Raw genomic sequence first — 22232 nt, 5'->3', positions numbered from 1 at the left:
AAAAAAGGTCCTGGTCACTGTGTGTAGACTTTTGAAATTCGGGAAACCTTCCTACAGAACCAAATGGACTTTAATGTCGCTTTGACATTTTATCATTTTCGCCACTAGATGGCAGTGTGTCTATTCCGTTCCAAAGCTCGCAGGCCGACAGATTCCCATGTCTTCTTTGACGAGTCACACAGGAATTGGATTTAATAGCCGTAGCACCACGGAATAAAAAGTACTTGAGCAAGAACATTTCATTCACTACTCGGTCTCCTAAATCCACCTATCCAGCCTATAGTGTAAATGTGTGTTAAGAAATGTCTTTAAGATTTTGTGATTGGATTTTGGTATTCCATACATGTCTGTTGAAAGACCTGGGTCAAGAGATGAAAATAGGCCGTGTAGCATAATGAAAGATGGGCAACATTTCCTTGCTATCAAGAACAGCCTTTCTGTAAGTTCAAAAGGGAACGAACGGTAAATTGGTCGGCTGGGCCTTGCGCAGGCCTATGGTAATTAAGGTCTCTCCATCTCTCGTTTGAAAAGTACGTTTTTGATTTTGGGCTACCTTAGCTTGTCTTTGAGCAAATTTCGAATTCTGTGCAGTAATTAAATATTGATTTAGTTTCAGTTCGTTATCAAGCAGGACTACCCTCTTCACCCATGATTTCTCTCCTCAACTCGGTTTAACAGAAATCAGTTGAGACACAACAAACTTGACTCTGAATCTTAAGGCGTCCTAAAGCACTCTTCAGTTGCCTATATGAGCATCCACATCCTAATCACCCACCGAACATATTCATCAGAACTATAACAATGAATTGACAATTAATCGCTAAAAAATGAATAGGTCCGACCACATTACAGGCTAGAAATGCAGAAAGACCCATTAAGACATTGGTAAACTGAAAACAAAAAAAAGTGGGTGAGCTCGAGCTTTGTGGGGAATCTTGTGTTATTGGTATTAATATTATTATTAATATTATTGGAGGGAAAAAATAGTCATTCAAATGACACTTTGAGAGTGAGGAGAAGAGAGTAAACCATTGATGTTTCAATCGAGGGGTTTGTGTTAATTTCATCACGGTTTCTCGTTTCAATTATAGCCTATATGCGATCCTGATATCACTAGTATTTTTATAAAACATGAATGCCATTACATTGTATTCGTGTGTTATCTGAAAGGTATCGTCTGTTTGAATTTGAGCAAATAGATCCAATAGTCCAATGGATTATTTCCCTCCAGAATGTCATTGCATTCTCAAGAGCAACCGTGAAAGCGGCTGACAGTAGGCCTGCATTATCACTGTATATCACCGCTATCGCCTTGCCTCGTATTGATGTACACTGGCTTATCTCTTAATGACAGCCGTTAAATCAAAGACAAGCCCCTGGTCCACGGAATAGAAACGGCTGTCAGTCTCATCAAGACGGGAAGCGATCCTTAATTAAATATTTCCCAATTAAGAAGTTATCCACAGATAGCCTACCGAAAACAACTCTGTTATTTTTTAATGTCCCTATTCAGATAGCCCATGGCCAGCCCTCTCTCTGTCAAAGAATACAATAGCCGACTACGAGTCTTTAGAGATTAATTTATAAGGTAAACAGAATTATGTTAATGGCCAATTGCGTCTGAATAGACATGTTAATTTAATGTTTAAAAACGTTAACAATACAAACTCCGGGCGGCAATGGTGTTCCACATTTGTTTAAGCGAAGCTTTTTGTGGTGAGGGTGCAGTCAGTCACAACGGATAGAGAATTCATTGCGGTTTTATTTTTGTTTTGCCAAGTTAATAATCCTTACTTTTGATGTTTGATGATATCTCCAGAGTCTATTTCTCAGAAGTCTAGTTAGGCCAACTATTAAATATTTGATTTCAAAATGGGTTTAAAAAAGAACACCCATTAGGCTATACCCATTTGTTGCCTCTCTCTTAGCAAGAAATAGACTACCAGTAGGCTTAGTCAAATGAAAACATTTAACCCGTAAAGGTACAATGAAATAAGCAACCCACCTGACGTGGTTTGGAATCCTTCTGGGTTGGCTATGTACGACAGAAAAAAAAATATTTAAGTCATTTCAGAGGTAGCCTTTTGCTCACTTAGGTTCTATTCTATATCTAGCTTCTCCCTGGACTACCTTAAAAAATGGCTCCTCCTTCGACGGCGCAGTTTCAGTCCTGATTGGTCATGGCCATGGAAGGAATTGGTTGCAGAAATGCAAAACTTGTTGCTGGTTCCCTGAAACGCGCTCGTCTCACGCTGCGCCGAGCGCCAGACTAGAGTATGTGATCTATCAGCGAATCGCTTCCAGCTGGAATAGACCAGACCAGACTCTGGTGTTGAAGGAGTGACTGGAGGAAGACACACGCACTGTGCGCGTACGTGTGTGAGTGTGCCTATGAGCGCATGAAAGAAAGGTCTGAGCGCAGAGTCGGCATTAGGAAAATCTGTTTATTTTATTTTTTATTTCTGCACAGTGCTTAGTTGAATTGAAGATGATAAAGACCGCGAGGACTGTGCTGTCAAGCGGCACTGTAGTGGCGGAGTTCGGGTAGTGCGTGCCCTGCACCTCGGCCGAAGCTCGGGGACAAGGTCGCGCACAAGCCTCTCCGGTTTTATTTCATGTCACACGGAGCTGGATTCACCCTCGTCGGTTGCGCGAGTATCCTACTCTAAGCAATAACCGGATTTTTGCGGCCGATCAAGCACACCATTACAGCGATCATTTAATGGACTGCATAAGAGAACCTCACGGTAATCATTGGCGTGTAGCCGGAGACTTTTTAATCGGTGACTGACCTCAGAAAATATAGCTGTAAATTGTTTCTCTTCTCTGGGCAGTGTCAGCGTGAAAGTCTGCACCTCCAGCATGGATTTTTAACGGACATCTAAGATTCCTTGTCCTGGGACATTCTACCAGGAGGTGGATTTTTTTTTATTTGGGTGAATAGTATCTCTATTCTGTCACCGATAGTAAGCGAAAGACATTTTCAACTTTTGTTCAGACGGAATATGTTGGAGTACGGGTTTTAAAGACATCATCAGTTTTGCAAAGTTAATTTTAAAATCGGCATTAATGCAGCTGGCACCGAAGAAACAACCGTGAGTTTTTAAATCACCGAAATATTGTCATTTACCCGTATGGACAATTCATTTACTTTAGCACGGCCACAACCGAAAGGGTGAAGGAAATTGTGTTATATCGTGCACAGTATCAACTTTTGGTGGTGAGTTATCGTACATTTAGACTATGTGTCTTTGCTATATTTTTTTCTTTTAAAGCATTGAAATGGATTTTTGACACCTATACGTCCTGTTGCCCCCTCGTTTAGTATTTTTGTGTGGCAATATAATACGGGATAAAACTAAGCTTTTCTTTTTGTAGAGGACGACAAAACTGGACTATAGGAGCGAGAGCACAATCTGCCTCGGAGCCAGACGATCTGGCTGTCATGCAGGATTGGTAGTGGAGAAGTATGTTTGGACTTGAACAGTTTGGTCCACAAATAAATAATAGAAACGTTGGAGAAAAAAATCATTTGAATCAGTCAAGATCCAACATGAGCGCCCATTATAAAAGCCCCGGTTTTCACGCGGGAGCCCCGCCGCCCGGAGCGGTGGAGCCGGGCATTGGGCCGCTGAACGAGCCCCCTATGCTCGGGATGAACATGAACATTAACGGGGAGTATACTGGCGGCGGTTTTCACCCCCGCGGCCATTCGGAGATGCACGCTGGCGGTCTTCAACAGCAACAGCAGCAGCAGGCGCCCATGCACGGGTTTTTCAACAACCAGCAACCTCATAGTCACGGACACTCTCACGGTCATCAGACCCATCCGCATCAACACCACCCGCATTTTGCGGGCAGTTTTGGTGGCCCAGAGCAGGGATCATCCTGTTTACATGGGGGTAGGATGATGGGTTATGGTGGTGGCATGGGGCCCCAGCAGGGCTTTGCAGAGGGGTTCGACCCCCTCTCCGAGGGCCAAGCAGGGGAGGGTTTCCCCCAGCAGCAGCAGAGGCCAGGGTCCATGCCTGACTTCCAGCACCACGGCCCCTCCAGTGGAAACCACCCTGTCCCTGCCCCTTGCCTGCCCCTGGACCAGTCGCCTAACCGGGCTGCCTCCTTCCATGGCCTGCCCTCCTCCTCCTCTTCCTCCTCTGAGAGCCACGGCCTGGAGCCCAGGCGTTTGCCCCCGCAGGGCAGTGTGGAAGGATTGGAGTACAACTACCCCAATGAGGCCCCCGCTGGCCATTTTGACGTGTCTGTGTTTTCCCCCTCAGAGACAGAGTCCCAGCTACCCCACTTTGGCGCCGGCAGACCGGGGGGAAATTTCCCCGGAAACCCAGCCCTGTCCCGGGCACCGGGGATGCAGCCCATCTCAAAGGGACACCCCCAGGGCCCCCAGCAGCAGCCCCCGGCCCCGCACGGAGGAGGGGTTTTCTTTGAGCGCTTCGGGAATGGCAGAAAGATGCCTGTGGGGATGGAGCCAGGGGTGGGGGCCAGGCACCCCCTCATGCAGCAGCAGCAGCAGCAGCAGCAGGCAGCCTTACTGGGGCGGCAAAACTCCTGCCCCCCATCCCTCCCTCGGCCCCCCCAACCTGAGCCTGGCGCCTCCAACCCCGGCATGCAGGATGGAGGTGGCATGATGCCTGGCCCGCACAACCAGTTTGAGTACCCCATCCACAGACTGGAGAACAGGGGCATGCTCCCCTATGGGGACCCCATGTTCAATATGCAGCAGCAGCCCCCTCCCCCTCATGCCCAGCCCCCCAATCAGCGGCTGCAACACTTTGACTCTCCTTATCTGAATGTGGCCAAGAGGCCGCGCTTTGAGTTTCCCGGCGGCGCCCACCACGGCGCTGGTGACAGCTGTGGATCCTGGGGTGGCGGGAACATGCACAACCCTCCTGGCATGGATAACCACCTCTCGCCCTCCTCTTATCCTGGCCTCCCAGGGGAGTTTACTCCGCCGGTGACGGACGGCTTTCCGCCGGGGCCTCCTCTCCAGCACCCGAGTCACGAGCAGCAGCAGCAGCAGTCGCTGCAACAGCACCGTCAAAACGCCGCCATGATGATCAAGCAGATGGCCTCTCGCAGTCAGCAGCAGAGGATGAGGCAGCCCAACCTGCAGCAGATAGGTCACCACGGCGACGTCCCCCAGGGCCCCATGGTGCACGGTGGTCCCGTGGGAGCCATGCCGCAACCGGGTTTCGAGCGGGAGAATGGCGGCAGGATGGTGAACTTCGATGCACAGAACCCACACATGACGCAGGAGAACACCTGGTTCCCTGGACCTCACCCTCCCCCCGGCGAGATGATGGGCCGGCGGATGGGAGGCCCGGGCGGTGAGGCCGGCTCACACGAGATGCAGCCCAACGGCGCGGGCATGATGTTCCGGCCGGGCGTGAATGGCATGGGCATGCAGGACCCCATGAGGATGCCCGGCGAGGGGCACGTGCAGCCCCTCCACTCCCCCAGCTTGCATTCGCAGTTTGGCAGCAACATGGGCAACCTGGCACAGATGCAGTCGCCTGGCGGGGGTCTCTCCAACGCCCCCACCGAGCGGCGCCCGGCGGACTTCGCGGGGCCGCCCATGGGTGGCCCGTCCACATTCCCCTACGGAGGGGCGAACAGGCAGGGAGCGCCGCACGGAAACCCGCAGGGCGTCAGCACCTCCCCGGGGAGCTACTCGTCTCAGTCCGAGTTCCCGCCCGGGCAGCGCGCCTCCGTCAGCAAGCTGGGCGCGCTCTCCCTGGGCAACTTCAACAAGTCCAGCAGCAAGGACAGTGTCTTCGGACAGAGCTGCCTAGCGGCCCTCTCCACCGCCTGCCAGAACATGATCGCCAGCCTGGGGGCTCCGAACCTCAACGTGACGTTCAACAAGAAGAACCAGAGCGAGGGCAAGCGCAAGCTGAGTCAGGCGGAGCAGGACATGAGCAACAGCGCGTCCAATGGGAACGCCGGGCAGGAGTACTTCCCCAGCGGCCCCTCTCAGAACAGCCAGATGCCCGGCAACGGGACCAACACGAACCCCAAACCTGCGAGTCAAAACCAAACGCCGGTGCAGGGGGAAGCCAGTGCCCTCTCCCCGAATTACAACATGGACGCTACCCCATGTAGTGATGGGAAAGCAGCAACAGGGAGTGGGAGAGGGAGAGGGAGGAGGAAAAGGGACAGTGGTCATGTGAGCCCTGGTATGTTTTTCTCCTCTGACAATGGCAACCCTGTTGTGAGTCCAGGCCAGCAGGCCCCCCCTCCAGCTGGCCTTGGGGAGAGGGGTGGGGGAACACCTCACGAAAAGCCCCTGACCTCCCCCTCCTGGGGGAAAGGGGGCGACCTGATACTGGGGGACCAGGCAGACCTCATGTCATCCCTTGACAGTGGCATCCAGAGCGTCTCAAAGTCGGACGGCTGCTCGCCGCACGTGGACTTCCCGGAGGACGTGGGAGGCCCGCACTACAGCAACGAGGACGAGGTGTCGTCCAGCTCGGACGCCGCCAAAGCCAGCCGGAGCCCCATGGTAGGGGGCTCCCCCAAACTGGCACGGGTGGACAACGGCGCACTGATGGGCGGACAGAAGGGACAGAGCCTGGGCATGGCTAACCACACTACCTCGACATCCGACGGATACGGACTTGGCACTGCCGGCGGGGGCGGGGGCGGAGGCAACGCTGGGGCGGGGGGTCACCCCGGAACACCGGGGATGGAGCAGGTACGGACGCCCTCCAGCACCTCCGGGCAGGACGAGATCCACCCTCTGGAGATTCTGCAGGCCCAGATCCAGCTCCAGCGGCAGCAGTTCAGCATCTCCGAGGACCAGCCCCTGGCCATGAAGAACGCTGGCAAAAAGGGAGGCGCTGACTGCAGTGGACAGAACGGGGACGTGGAGCTGGCTGGCTGCAGCCCGGACGCTGGAAAAGGCAGCATGGGCACTATTGACCTGGACACACTAATGGCTGAGCAGCACGCCACCTGGTATGTGCCTGACGACAAGGCCCTCATGGAGGGCTCGGAGGAGGGCAAGACCATGACTCCGTGGGAAAAGACAAAGGGCCAGAGCAACATGAAAGAAGGTACAAATAATTTCTTTTTAGATGTCACGGTGTGTCATGTGTCTTACGTGAAAGATGTTCAGTGAATTTGCAGTGTGGAATGAGAAGTTTTTTTTTTTCCCCTGTGGGAAAAGTTAAGCAATGGGTGTTTCAAATGTATGCTTCCTTCATGGTTTAGGTTTAGGGAAATATATTACTTACTCTCTCATTTATTCATATCTATTTACAGAGCACTCACACACACTCCTACATTCACTTGCACACACATACATCTCTTTTGAATGCCTTTGTGTCTTTCCCAACTCTGCATTTTGGTAACTTCTACTCCTGAGTAATTATCTATTTGTCAGGACACTCTTTCTTGTTTATTTTGTGTCTAAGAGCATTGAAACTGTAGACAATGAAGAACCGTACCTTTCTGTTTCTAAACACACGGTGTATTTTTATTTAACATTATAATTGTAACCACTGAGATTGTCATGCAAATCATAGGCCCATGTTCATGTTGTAAGGGTCACAAATGCAATTTATGTCCGATGTATTTCTGAAGAAAAAAATGTAATATGTAAATTGTTTGGCGGTCTGTTGAAAATTTTAAATAAATAGTACGAAATTGAGAAGCAAAAACTTTTTTATCTTCTATGAATTTTTAAACCTTGCGTAGTATACTATTTAAAGAGGGAAATCGGTGTAGAAAAAGTCAAGTACACGTTTAATGTAGTTTTAAAGGCTTAACAAGTTACACGACTCGAACATTTATCTAAGGATTTAGTCTATTTTCTGGGTTTAAGTCCGCATGAAACCACAGAGAAAGGCTTCAAAGCGGCAGCCAAGGAAAAGTAAACATTTCCTGCCGTTCTTTATCTCGGTTTTCAGGGTGAACAACGGCCCGGCGAAGATTAATCGCGTTTTGAGGAGATGCGTTTTCACAGCGGGGTTTCCTCTTTTCCTATCTGTTTGTTTATGTTATTATGATTAGATAATCTGATTGACGAGAGTGGATGTGGATTGATTTTAGATTTTACACGGGCTTTTAGTTTTGTCTTTGATAAAACATGAACACTTTTTTCTATCATTTTAACAATTATTTCGTGACCGCATTTTATCATTACACTATATGCTATATAAAAATATTATATGTTATTATTAATAATAATAATAATAATCATAATCATGATAAAAAATGATATGCTATATTAATAGCTGAATATTAGTCCCTTTTAAGATTTATAAATATAGAACCACCTTAGTTCTTTATATATTGTTAGAATTTTAAAACTTCTAGACTTGCATTTATCCTTTTTTTAAACGAATGATCGGATTTAAAAAGTTTGTAAGAATGCTGTAAAGATCTTGATATTTTTAACCATAAGTGAATTGCTATTTTTATCACTTCATATAAGCCACCTTTTCTGATGCTGAGCTTTAGCCTTTATTGCCAACACGGGCAGCCAGCACGCAAGACCCTGTTAGACCATAGCCTTGACCACTTAGCTTTGACTTCTATGAACATGGCGCGCTTTCTGTTTCTGGAAGACGCCGTAATTGAAACAGTAAAGTAATTATCAATCTTAGTTCCGTAAATTACAAGTGATCTCTCATACTACACTTAGTAGCTTAAGTCATAAAGTGAATAGCAGAACATGTTAAGACCATATGAATCTTGACCATACTTGTATATACGTATTATACACATTTGGTGCTGTCTTGACTGTGTCTGAGGAGAGGATGGACAACATGGGTAATTTCTCTTAGCTGAGCGGTTTGAAAAACGACTCCCTGCCAGTGTTCCTCATTAGGTTGTACTAAATCATTTTAAAGCCGTGATTGCATTGCAGGCCTGGCCAGCATGACATGAATCGACTGTGGTTGGACGACTACCCTGATAAAATAACAAAAACCAAACAAATTAAGCACATAATTTATGTAGAATATTATTATTTTTGTTATTGTTATTATTATTATACATATTAGTATTTTTTATATATATATATATATAATTATATGCTTTGTTGCACTTGTCCTCTTATAGTATAACCTGCCTGAATCCAAGACCTCTATCTCATAATTGAAAATATAACGTGTCAATTGTCTGTACAGCAAGTCAGCCTAAAGGTTTCTTATACTATTTTTTTGCCCCTTTGTTGTCTGTCGTTCATCGGGCTGCAATGCCTAAATACAGACCAAACCCCTACAATGTGCCCCAAACTAAGACAAGCCAGTCTCTTTAAGAGTGAAAATGGCTGTATGAAACGGGAACTGTCTCCGCAGCGAGAAGGCAGCGGGACACGCATAATTGAATCGCCACGGCCAGGGAGCGCTTTCACGCGCGTCAATAGGTAGCCCCCGGTGCGCATTCATTCAGTGTCCTTTTGTTCCGACTAACTGCGGGAGGGCGGGGGCACGGGGAAGGCGCATCGCGAGTCAGGGCACATTGTTTAACATTCAGCGCAGTCAACTACACCAACATTTCTCCGTGGCTTTATTGTATTGTTCGGGCTCCCCAATATAGCGCAACCAAATAGATTTGTTGTGCGTCTGCGTCGTCAACGTCAGAAAGCCTGCCTGCCTGTACCTCTCTTTCTCTCCTTCGCCTTCTCCTTCTCCTTCTCCTTCTCCTTCTCCTTCTCCTTCTCCTTCTCCTCCTCCATCTCCTCTCTTTCTCTCTCTCTCTCTCTCTTTTCCGCTCAACCCCCCTCCCCTCGGTTTCTTCGGCTCTAAACGCAGGTTGCTCGGGTGCGATCGATAGCTAGTTAGCACAAATCACTGCTCCTGACAGATTTTCATTTCAGGGCCATAGACAGTGAAGGCGAGAGGCGTGCTCAAGCTGCTTCTGACTAATGAAATGGCATCTGATGCGAGCAGCAAAAACAAGGAGTAGTGACTGCTTAAATTCATAGTTTAATTATTTTTGTACTGTTATGCTTATAGTTTAACTACACCAAAATAGGCTTCTGGAATATTTTAGTTTGAACTGTATACCCCTGCAGTTGCACAGTCGACAATTTTCCATTAATTTATGATACTCCTTTTTGATTTGTATGAATCATGGAAAGGGCACATATGCTTGCACGTATTGATATGGACAGTCTTGTGATTTATTCAACACTTGGAAAATGAACCATCTACGTGCTCTGCAATTACTGTGGTTTAATTAAACTTGACATTTTACTGTAAAGTGCTGTAAGTATACAAAATATACAAAACAATTCTGTCTGTTTTTGCGGCCAGTAGTTTGTAGACATTTTAATTATCCGCATATGAATGATCTGGATGAATAAGTTGAGGCGTGTTAAAATAAGTAGAATATCATTTTCATGTGTATCACTCAAAAACGAAATATTGTAAATAGCCTTGAGTTATTTGTATGAATATGAACACTAAACATAATACATCTGAACTGGAAATGGGCCCTTTCAAGGGGAAGAAAGTATCACCATATGTACCACAACATTTACACACTCACACACACTAACACACACTCACACACACACATATACACAGGCCCCTCGAAAGCAAAGGGTTAAATGAGATGTAACTCAAGACATCCCAGGTGTAAATCTTCCTCCCCCTCCCTGTAATTCCCTCTCTCCACTAGACCTCTCCAGCACCCCCACCCCCAACCTCCACCACCACACACGCTCTCTCTCTCCGTCACACACACACACACACACACACACACACACACACACACTCACCCACTCAGCACAAACCCTTCACCATAGTCATACCACGACTCCACACAAAAGGAAAATTAAAAAAATTAAATAAACAGAAAGGACCAGCGCCAACTCCCTGACAGTTTTTTCTGGAGATGCTCTCATAATTGCTTTTCAGCAATTGCATCATTATTTTCCTCTTTTGCTTGTCGGGACTCGGCCTGCCTGTAGTATTTATTGTATAAGGTGTTGGTGGAACTAAATGTACTTATGGCCCTAATGACTATAATTGCACAGCATTATGCCTATTAGCAAACATTCCTCCAAGCAAAATAAATGGGCTTCGAGGCATGTCAGTGACATTTCGTGTTTTCTTTGCTTGTTTGTGTGAATGTATTCGAGTGAAATTGTGCTATTAATTATTTGTAAGGAACACTAAGGGTATTGTTTTCTTTTTAAATGAATGCCATTTTTATAGTATGCCACTGGGCTCAATGATGCCTCTTTGAGGCATTCGACACCTGTTTCCATGGTGACTTTGCAGTGTGATGTGCTGCCGCCCCCAAACAGGCGTCGCCCTGATACCTTTGCCCCTAATTACTGATTTCAGACCAGCATCCTAGTCCATGCTCCTAACCTTTACCATTGTGAAAGAAAACCTGCCAACTGACCTGAAGCCAGCTGGTTGTGCCAGGAGCGAGGAGGTCTCTCTGTAGTGAGGGGAGGTGGCTGGGTTGGCCTGTGGCAACAGCCTGGCAGGGCTGTTACCATGAGAGACCTCAGGAGCAGGGTTAATGAGGCCTATATGATGGTGCTAATTGGTTGGTTTATAGACTCCACTTAGTGCTTTATGGGTAGTGGAGTTTAACAGCCCTATCATGGCAGCTGCCCCTCAGCTTGTTCTCTTTGTGAGTGTGTGTCTGTGCGTGCATGTGTGTGTGCGTGCGTGTGTGTGTGTGTGTGTGTGAGGTCATTGAGTATGCCTGGCATCAGTTGGTGTTAGCATGGCTGTGGTGGATGGGTCTACCCTCACAGGAAACTTTAACATTCTGTGATTCTCGCGGAGGCTATCTTCAGCTGTGGCTGGGCTGAGGTTTCAGCAGAACTTAATGGACCAGAAAGACCAAACCTTTTTTGGTTTGGTTTGGTTTTGTTTTGTGAAAAGCCCATATCCTCACTGTACTGGGCTTGATCCCCTGGAACACACCCCTGTCTCAAAGCATCGGCTTTGCTTATTTACCTTCAGTCGTTTATATTACAGAACAAATAGATGGCAGGGAATTTAGGAGTGTGTTCAGCGTAAATTATGAAGGACAGAGAGTCAACTTGATGAACTTGGGGATTCTGTGCAGGATTTATCATGCATGAAAATGGTGAAATATTTGGGTAGTGTTTCAGCTTTCCTTATAAATGCTTACATATATCACCTTTCTTAAATTACACTAGAACATAGCACCCCCCCCCCCCCCTCCCACACACACACTCTCTCTCTTTCTCACTCACACACACACATTTTAGATCATTTTTTTGATTCCATTACAAGTCAAGTTTCATCGGGAATCAAATTCTCTGAATAGTCCAACAAATATAAGCAGTTTAACAGTCCATTATGGGTTTTGCAGTTCAATGGTAGAGGAAACATTGTCTCTTCCAAATAAATATGCTTCCTATAATTGCTGATACTGAGCCGTACTTTGCCAACTGTTTGGCCTGTGTTTTATGTAGCTTCCCAATCCAAAGTCCACGTACCGCCAGCCTGTGAACGCGCCGAAGCTGCCAAAAAACTAGGACAATCAGCTGACATTTGTATCCTAGGTTCTCAATGGCAGCAATCAGAAAAGGATACTTTAGTTTTTTTGCACTGCATGATTCTTCCAAAAAATGATCAAAGGCAAAAAAAAATTCAAACATTTCACTTTTTGCAAAGGACAGAAGGTCAACTTGATTGACTTTGTGTTTCTGTTCAGGATTTATCATGCGAGATAAAATGGGAAATGTTTGTGTAGTATGTCAGCTTTCCTTTTATATGCTTCTATATATCACCTCTCTTAAATTACCCTAGAACACCCCCCCCCCCCCACACACACACACACACACATGCTCTCTCTCACACTCACTCACACAAACACACACACACACACACTCTCTCTCTCTCTCACTCACTCACTCACTCACTCTCTCAATCACTCACTCACTCACTCACACACACACACACACACACACACACACACACACTCACAGAGAAAGAGAGAGAGAGAGAGAGAGTTAACATGACAGAGCAGAGCTCCCTTGGTGCTGTTTTGAGTGACAGAACCGTGTCAGTCACCGGTGCTGGGTTCTGTCGGGTCTGACATGATGTTTTACAACATCTTCCTAACGCAGGTGGATAGAAAAGCCAGATTGTCGAGCGCTTCACCCAGCAAAAACAAGCGGGGGAAAAGGGAGAATTGTTGTCGCTCTTCCTTCAGAGCCGTGCGTCTCTCACCTTGTTAGTCCCCCACTTTCTCACTAAGAGCTCCCTGTGGGTGTGTTTAGTGGGTGTGATGTGTCAGAGTAATGGCCCCCTCCAGACCAGCAGCCTCCGCTGTATAAGGGTGTGTGTGTGTGTGTGTGTGTGTGTGTGTGTGTGTGTGTGTGTGTGTGTAGATGTGTTGAGAGAAAGGAAATAAGTACTGTGCTGGTGTTTGTCATGATGTGTGTGTGTGTGTGTGTGTGTGTGTGTGTTGAGACAGGGAGTAAGTAAACACTGCGTGTGTGCTTGTGTGTGTGTGTGTGTGTGTGTGTGTGTGTGTGTGTGTCAGTGGGCAGAGGCATACGCTCATAACCGTGCTAAAGTAAAAGAGATTTTAGCCGTCTCTGATGGTGTGAACGTGCCTGCCATGCTGACAGTGGTAGCTCTGTTTAATTACTATCTTGGCGCCAGCAGCCTGCTTAAGCTAGATCGTCTCGCCTCAGTATTTTTACCACTCAGCCTTGGTTACGTGTTTCTTTTGTTCTCTTCTCCTCTCTCTCTATTCTATCTTTCTCTCCCTTCACTCTGTCTCCCTCCCTCCCTCTCTCACTCTCTCTCTCTCTCTCTCTCCCTTTTCTCTCTCTCTGTCTTTCTCTCTCTTTTTGTCTCCCTGCCTGCAGCCTGACCTAACGTTTTAAGCAGAGGGATGTGTGTCTTCTTGATAACAGCCGATCTGTGTAGGGAAATGAATCAGGAGCTTTTATTTTAGGAACCTACTGAGAAAAAAACACACCCTCCCCGTCTAAACTGTTGTTTCACTCCCTTATGTGTGTACTTTTCTTCAATCTTCTATTCCTCATGGGTGTTGTCTCATTCTCTCTCTCTCTCTCTCTCTCTCTCTCTCTCTCTCTCTCATCCTATCTCTCCCTCTCTCGCTCTCTCTCTCATCCTATCTCTCCCCCTCTCGCTCTCTCTCTCTCTCTCTGTCTCTCTCATCCTATCTCTCCCTCTCTCGCTCTCTCTCTCTCTGTCTCTCTCTCTCTCCCTCTCTCTCTCTCTCTCTCTCTCTCTGTCTCTCTCTCTCTCTCACTCTCTCTCTCTGTCTCCCCCACCTCATTTTCTTTGTTCTCTGTGTCCCCTGGCCCTTCATGTGATGTGGCTGGTACGTGTTTTGACTGGTTTTGGTGTGTGTGTGTGTGTGTGTGTGTGTGTGTGTGTGTGTGTGTGTGTGTGTGTGTGTGTTTGTATGATGTGAGTGCCTGCCTGAAATGAGGTGGCAGAGGTGGCACAGTGAACTATTCCCACTCCTGCTGCAAGCGATGCCTTGTCCTTGAATGATATGAGACGTGTGTGTGTGTGTGTGTGTGTGTGTGTGTGTGTGTGTGTGTGTGTGCAAGAGAAAAAAAATATATATATAGAGAGAGACTTAGGCATCCATCTCAGGGCTTCGTAATTAGGAGTGGTGATTTAACAAAGTTTAACAGACATTTTGACACGCCACCTGAAAAGCCCTCACCTCAGGTACAGAGAGGAAACCAGGGCACTGTCCAACTGTTAGTTCATTCATTACCCCTCCCCCACCCGCTGCCAATCCATTAGAATCATATTTATGTTATTGACGTGCGTCTCTGGCACGGCAACCCACAGCGAGGCACGGAGCCACTCTTCCTCCTCCTCCTCCTCCTCCTCGCCTCTTTCTTATTCCCTCCTTTTCCTAAAAAAAGCAGAGAGCTAGAAGAGAGAAAGAGAGGGGGTGAGAGTGCAAAAAAAAGAAGCGAGTGCAAAGAAACACTCGGTGATTGACATTTACAGCAATGGGAGAAAACAGCTCGCGGCGACCCACGTTCCAGATCCGTCATTACGAGGTGTTCCCGTAGTGACTTCCTCAACAACAATGTGCACGTTTCCCTCCGCTCCGCGGCGATAATAATCGTTAGCATAATCACAGCAATTAGCTGCTGCTGAAGCCGTGCCAGCGTTGCCAATCCCCGTGCCGCTCCCCGCTCTGCATGCTGCTGCTGCGTGGCATGGGCTGCAGTGCCACCTAGCCTGCCCGTTTTGGGCCAGTTTACACCCCCCCCTATTTCCCTTGTGCTGTTGAGGGAAAAACCTCATTAGTTTAACTACTCTTTTTAAGCATTTTGGATTTTTTTTTAATAGTTACAATTAAACACAACTCAAGAACACTTCCATCTTTTGAGGGTAGTGGTTTGAAGCGTTTATTTGAACATGAAGGCGTTAGCGTACCCGGCTCAGAGGACACGGTGTTTGAATAGTGAAGTGTGAGGGGTAAGCGAAGGACTACAGGGGTCTGGTCGGGTCTTTAGCTGGGTGGCTCTGCTCATCTTTCATCACTGTCTGTTTGGTTTGTTTCTTTCTCTCTCTCTCTCTCTCTCTCGCTCGCTGTCTCTTTCTGTGTCTTTAAAAAAAAAACACAAACTCTCCTCCGGGAAAATGTAACCCCTTAGGTCGGCAGAAGAGATTGACAGCAGTGGTCTCTCTTGTGAGTGCAGCCAGACGTACACACACACAAACACACGCACTCACACACACACACACACACACACACACACACCTGCTCAAGAGACTCAAATCAGTATTTGTATTTGTTTGTGTGTGCGTTGTATGTATGTGTGTGTATCTTCACGTGTGTCAGTAGACTCATCCATCAGTGCATTAAAGAATTTCTCCTACGCTGAGAGACTGCAGAGAAAGAGAGAAAGAGCGAGAGAGAGAGAGAGAGAGAGAGAGAGAGAGAGAATGGCATGAGTGAGTGAGTGAGCAGCGCTCCATCTCAGTGTCTCAGTGTCTCAGTCCCTGGCTCGTCCTCGCCTCTCCTGCGCTCACTGAGCATTTCCCATTTCTCCCCCCGAGGCGAGACACACACCGTTAAAACTGCACTTGTCTTAGCATGTGTTCAACATGCCCTTTATAGGCTTCGAGAACAGATTAGGAGTGTGTGTGTGTGTCTCTGTGTGTCTCTGTGTGTCTCTGTGTGTCTGTGTGTGTGTCTGTGTGTGTGTGCGTGTGTGTGTGTGCGTTTGGGAAGGGTGCGATAAGTGGAAGGTGACACATTTCCTGTTGTTCTTTAAAAGACAGCAGCTGAGTACTGAGTCACTTGCACAAGCAGAGCCACAGTCCAGCCATATCTAAATTATTATAAATACTCCCTAAAGACACACAGCATTCACAGTCAAACTATTACCATAATTATAATGGAAAACTGTCCAGTGCGGTCCCTATTACCGAGAGAGGTTTTTGTACGTGTGTGTTTGTGTATCTGCGCGTGCGTGTGTGGGTTATTTTGTATATGCTATGTTTAGACGTGTTGATATACAGCCAAAGGCAGTTATGTTATTTGGCATACAGGTAGTCGTCAGGAGGCTATAATTTGTATTGAAAAACTGACAAATGAGTTATGACATTAGAGGCTGTTCCTGTGGTGTGTGTGTGTGTGTGTGTGTGTGTGTGTGTGTGTGTGTGTGAGAGAGTGAGAGAGAGAGAGAGAGAGCAAGAGAGAGAGAGAGCGAAAGAGATAGTGACAGAGAAAAAGAGAGAGAAGGAGGGTAAGAATACTGAAAAAAGCGTAAGGCTCGATTGGCATGTGGCATGGCAGCGATTGCAATTTCTACCTCTTTTAGAAAATATGTTCTTTCTCTTTTTACCATCTCTCCGTTGTCCCAATCTAATCTCTGTCTCTCTCTCTCTCTCTCTGGCGTCTCTCTCTCTTTTCAAACTATGAACTACTCACACCCTATCTTTGTTGTAGCGTGCCTGAGCGAAACAACAGCTTTTCAAAATATTCAGTCCTTACGCATCTCTCCAACAGAAAACGCGCTGCGTTTCTGCCTCTCTGATATTTATCATTTTTTTATTGGATTGTTTGCTCTGAGAAATGCAGTGAAATATTGGTCCATAGTTATGAAACGAGAAGCAGATGCACTGGCGCTTGTGTTTTATGGTGGAGGAGGAACAATTTCCAGCAGATTTTCGGGTTTGAACACTCTGGTGCTCGCCTTTTTTTTTTTTTTTTCGGCACTAGTATTAACTTCTTTCTAAGAAAAAGAAAAAAAAGAAATCTGGATGATTTGGTGTTTTGTGACACCGCGTAAGAAATCAACAACAGCAAAAGAACATTGATTTAGAATGAATTAATTAGTGTCATTTATCACCTTGGCTGTGTTTGTGTTTTTGTTGACGTATTGGTCTGACTGTGACTGTGAGAGAAGTAGTCAGTCCTGTCACAGCACTGAGTGTTGCTCCGCTTCAGATACAAATCTGGCCTCAGTGATGTTGTCCAAATCCTTTTTCTGCCCCCCCCCCCCCCCCCCCCCCAACACCACACAGACCCCACCCCCGCCCCCGCCCCTACCCCCACACCGCTTTCTCTCGGCCATACGTTCCTAATCCCGAAATTCCCACCCGTCCGAGGGAAGCAGGGAGCGTTCATGTGTCTGTGCGTTTGCATTGTGCTAATGTGTGTATTCCCTCCTCTGTGTGTTTGTGTGTGTGTGTGCTATGTGGTTCTGTATGTACATATGTGTGTAACCCCCCCCACCCCCACACCCCACCCCCAGATTGTGTGTATGCATGTGTTTGATTTTGTGAGTGTGTGTATGTGTGTGTGTGTGCGTGCGTGTGTGTGTGTGTGTGTGTGTGTGTGTGTGTGTGCGTGTGTGTTTTGGTTCTGTGTCAGCCTGTGTATATTTTTTTGCAAGCTTGTGAATGTTTTCTGTGTGTGTGTGTGTGTGTGTGTGTGTGTGTGTGTGTGTGTGTGTTTTGGTTCTGATAAATAAACAGAGGCCTGAGACTGGTGAGCAGTGTGAGCTGGGCTCTGGTGACTTCACCTCGAGCGCGGGGCGATGCATAGCCCACAACATGACTTAGACCTGCCAGCTGATTTATGTGCAGCCGCACTAAATCACTCGCTGTGTCGCGATGTGTGTATTAGTTGCCTTAGAGTTGGCGTACATGCGCGTGCCTTTGTGTGTGTGTGTGTGTGTGTGTGTGTGTGTGTGTGAGTGTTTGAGGGCGAGTGTGGGAGAAGGAGAGCAGAAGAGTGTGTGTGTGTGTGTGCGCGCGAGAGAGAAAGTGTGTCTGTGTGTGTGTGCGAGAGAGAAAGAAAATGTGTGTGTGTGCGCGTGTGTGTGTGTGCGAGAGAGAAAGAAAATGTGTGTGTGTGTGTGTGTGCGTGTGTGTGTGTGTGTGTCTGCGTGTCTTGTGTGAGTCTCTCTGTTGGCCCCTGAGGGGAGCAGGCAGGAGGGTGGGGGGATCATTGGAGGAGGAGGAGGAGGAGGAGGAGGAGGGGGGCTGACATGCCTGCCTGGACTTGTCTTTTTTTCCTCCCTCTCTCTCTCTCCCTCTCTCTTTTCCTCTCCTTTTCTGTGAAAATTAGGCAGGGAATTCATACCAAAATAACCAGCTCCCACAAAGCCAATGGACCAACCTTTTCACTCCTTTACTGACTTGAAGCATTGTAATGATGGATTATCTGCAGACAATTTAACATTTATGATCACATTAAATAGCATCATAAACTATGTCAGTGATATGTATTGCACTGCGATAATGACTTAAGATATTATCATTACAAAGAGATGGTTAACTTAAATGCAAATCCGTCTTTGGCATGTCGAGTTTACTGAAGGGCTCGTCCAGTTCCATACTTCTTGTTTTTCCCAGGGATGGCACCTGGAGATGCCGGTTCGCAACGGGGTCATATTTAGCTCTGGACGTGGGGCCCATAGCAAAATGGCTTCTATTTTCTGTGAGGAGACCAGGGTTAGAGGTCGGAGGTGAGGGGTGAGAGGGCATGCGGGAAGTATATGGGGAATAGAGGGCACTCAGAGAAGGCATGGGAGTGCTCCACTCTGGGAAAAAAAACATGGCAGCTTCTGTCTAGAGAAGGTTTTTTTTCTCACGCATTTTTATCAAGTTTTCCCAAAGCCTACCACACACACACACACACACACATGCTGTCTTTGTCTTTGTTTTTCTTTCTCCTCCTGTTGATTTTTCACTCCTATCAGACCTACTCTTCCTCATAGCGTCAGTAACATCACTGCTATCAAAAAGCGGAAAAAGCATGCCATTATAAGGGTATAATTATGTCATTAAAATATAGTATCACATTAAACTTTAGGATGCCTTAATGTCTGTCCTTGGGCAAGAGCTGAGAAGATGATAGAGGTGGAGTCACCGTGGAGTTATTGGAAGAACTTTGGTAGCAGCTCCACTTTAGCTTTCCCTCTCTTTGTGGTCTTGGCTGGTTACTTTGTTTTCAGTGTGCAGGAACTGAATGTGATAGAAACACATGCGTGACACATGAGGTACTGTAGCCCATGAAAGAAGATTGAAATAAGATATCTATTGGTGAAGAAGTAATTTTGTGAGCACTTCAATGAAAGAATGTGGCGGCATTGTTGGAAGTGGTATTTACAATAATGTGGAAAATATTTGTTTGCATATACAGTTATCGACTACAACGTTAGGATGCTGTTTTTTTTGGACACTGTATCGGCATCGGGAGTGAGACTGCCAGATTTTGCTCACTTGAATCCCCCATTTTCTGCCTCTGTTTCCGTCTTCCATCTTGCTAATGTAACATTCCAGCCACACTTCAAATGTGTGAGTTTGTCAGGTTTCATGCCTAAAGAGTCCTTAGCTTGTTAAATGTCATGGCCATTTGGGGACACGGGCCCCCGTTTGATGGAAGATTTCACACCCGCGGCTGCTATGTGTGTGTGCTAATGTGCTAGCATGGCTAATTCACAGCTCTTCAGATGAGGTGCGCGGATGGATGGATGGATGGATGCGCGGCTGCTTTTTGATCATTTTTATTAGCCCCTCATCCACAGGCTTTTGTAGTATGCACGGATAGAGATGAGGGGAGCGTGTGAGCAGGCCTCGTTTAGTGGTCAAGCACCGGAATAACGTCACATTTTGCCTGGGCTTTACCTCAGTGCCATCATCGCTAATTCACGGCTGGCCCATTGCTTTTCCTGAACACGTGTTGAATGACTTAATCACTCTCTCCGTGAAAAATTGAGTGCCTCTAAAAAAAAACAAAAAAAAACAAGCAGATTTCTTATGGTCAGGTGACATTGTTTCTGAAGAGAAAAGTTTGAGTACAAATAGTACAGTGAAAAAAGGAGTACAGTGGAAAATGTAATGCACGCAATGGTGTTTATTTCCATACATGTTCCAAACAGACGATTAGTGTGTTTAGTCTCAGCGTTGGCTTATGGAGGAATAATGTGCGTGTGTGTGTGAATGGAGGCCAGCCTCATAAAGCTTTGAATAGAGCTTAATGTCAGAGGTAGCTTTAGCATTGTTGGTGCTACTGGAAATATTTGTGCTCACTGGTGTTAAAAGGTCCAAAGTAAATGTTGTTATTGTTTTATTGTTTGTTGAGTGATTGGTGTGTGTGTGTGTGTGTGTGTGTGTGTGTGTGTGTGTGTGTGTGTGTGTGTGTTTTATTGTCTCACTATGAAAGCACATCGTGTTAATGTTAGCGGCCCACCCACTTGCATATGTAGTGCCAGAGGACATAGCTGTTTGTTTTTGGGAACACGGAACACGGAATCTATGTGGGTGTGTATGTGTTTTGTGTGTGTGTGTGTGTGTGTGTGTGTGTGTGTGTGTTTGTGTGTGTGTGTGTGTGTGTGTGTGTATGTGACTCTGTGGCAACTGGCACTATGGCAGCTGGTGGGCCTTTTTTGGTGGTGCTTTTGTGGTGGCATTGTGTGTGTGTGTGTGTGTGTGTGTGTGTGTGTGTGTGTGTGTGTGTGTGTGGCGGGCGTTGTTGTCAGATTGCTGTGTGTCAGAGCACTGGCTGGGGAACGCTTGGCTGCCTATCCAGGCCGGGACCCAGCCTGCTGTGCCCAGCTACCGCGGGCTATTGGTAGAGCTGGGGGGCACAAGACAGAGTGTGTGTTTGTTTGTGTGTGTGTGATGTGTGTTTGTGTGTGTGTGTGTGTGTGTGTGTGTGTGTGTGAGAGAGAGGGGGGGGGGACTGTAGTGATGAGGTGTTGGGAGGGAGTGCCCTCTGGCAGAGGCTGGTTCACCATCACTGTTGCTGCCACCACGACAACCAATCCACACCCCTCCCTCCCTCCCTCTCTCCCTTTCTTTCCCCCCATCTTCTCCTCCCCTCTGTCTTTTTGTTTGGGGATCCTGAGGCACTTTTGGGGGAGAGGAGGAGAGACAGAGGAAATATATAGAGAGAAAGAGATAGATAGAGATAGAGAGAAAAAGAGATAGAGAGAGAGGGAGGGAGAGAGAGAGATGGAAGGAAGGACAGGGGGTTCTGGCTGTCTGACCTTTTCCCAAATCTCTCCACTTTTCCGTGCCAGTGGTCCCGGCAGGCACAGACTGGCTCAGGGGCAGGAGCTCTCCTGCAGTGTGTGTGTGTGTGTGTGTGTGTGTGTGTGTGTGTGTGTGTGTGTGTGTGTGTGTGTGTGTGTTCATTTGTGGATCTGTCCATCCATATCCATGGCACACATGTCTCAACACACTGAAATGAAGAGAGGGAAAACAAAAGAAGAAAGGAATAGCAGGGAGGGAAAGACAGAGGGGTGGCGTGATGGACAGAGACACAGGACGGATGTTTTGCTCAAACCTATTTGGTACTTGGTTACTCTCTGTGGTTTTTCCTGGTTTTGTGTAGAATGCTCTGGTCTGCTCGTCATCGTCAAGCAGTGACCTTACTCAGAGTTCAGAACACTTTTTTAAAGTTTAGCCCATATATTATTATATATATATATAATACATAATACATATGTTCTACACCTATACATTGATATTCTGGTGCCAAGAACATCTACATGATTGATCTGTGCAAACGGTTCCATGGAGGTATAGCTCTCACTTCTCTTTCTCTCTCTCACACAGACACACACACACACACACACACACACACACACACACACAAACACACAAACACACACACACACACCCACACTCACACCAATTACCTTTTCAATGGGTGACCTTTCATAAAGCCAGGTATGGATTTTTCCTGGAGGCGTTCACGCAACCAGTTCATTTCCAGTCTGTGACACCCAGGGCAGC

The 22232-nt window shown here is 46.9% G+C and overlaps 1 protein-coding gene across 1 annotated transcript in view; it reads left to right on the top strand.

Annotated features, from left to right (window-relative positions):
- Positions 1–1998: 1998 nt before the first annotated feature.
- Positions 1999–22232, top strand: part of mn1b (meningioma 1b) — a 21437-nt gene continuing 1203 nt past the window's right edge. Inside the window, exon 1 of the mRNA XM_012832193.3 lies at positions 1999–7070. Coding sequence (XP_012687647.2) covers positions 3470–7070 — 3601 coding nt within the window. The 5' untranslated portion in view covers positions 1999–3469. The remainder of the gene's footprint in view (positions 7071–22232) is intronic.

Source organism: Clupea harengus, chromosome 18, assembly GCF_900700415.2.
Source record: "Clupea harengus chromosome 18, Ch_v2.0.2, whole genome shotgun sequence".
NCBI lineage: Eukaryota > Metazoa > Chordata > Actinopteri > Clupeiformes > Clupeidae > Clupea > Clupea harengus.
Note: the sequence above shows the minus strand (reverse complement) of the source record. Positions and strands in the feature narration are given on the sequence as shown.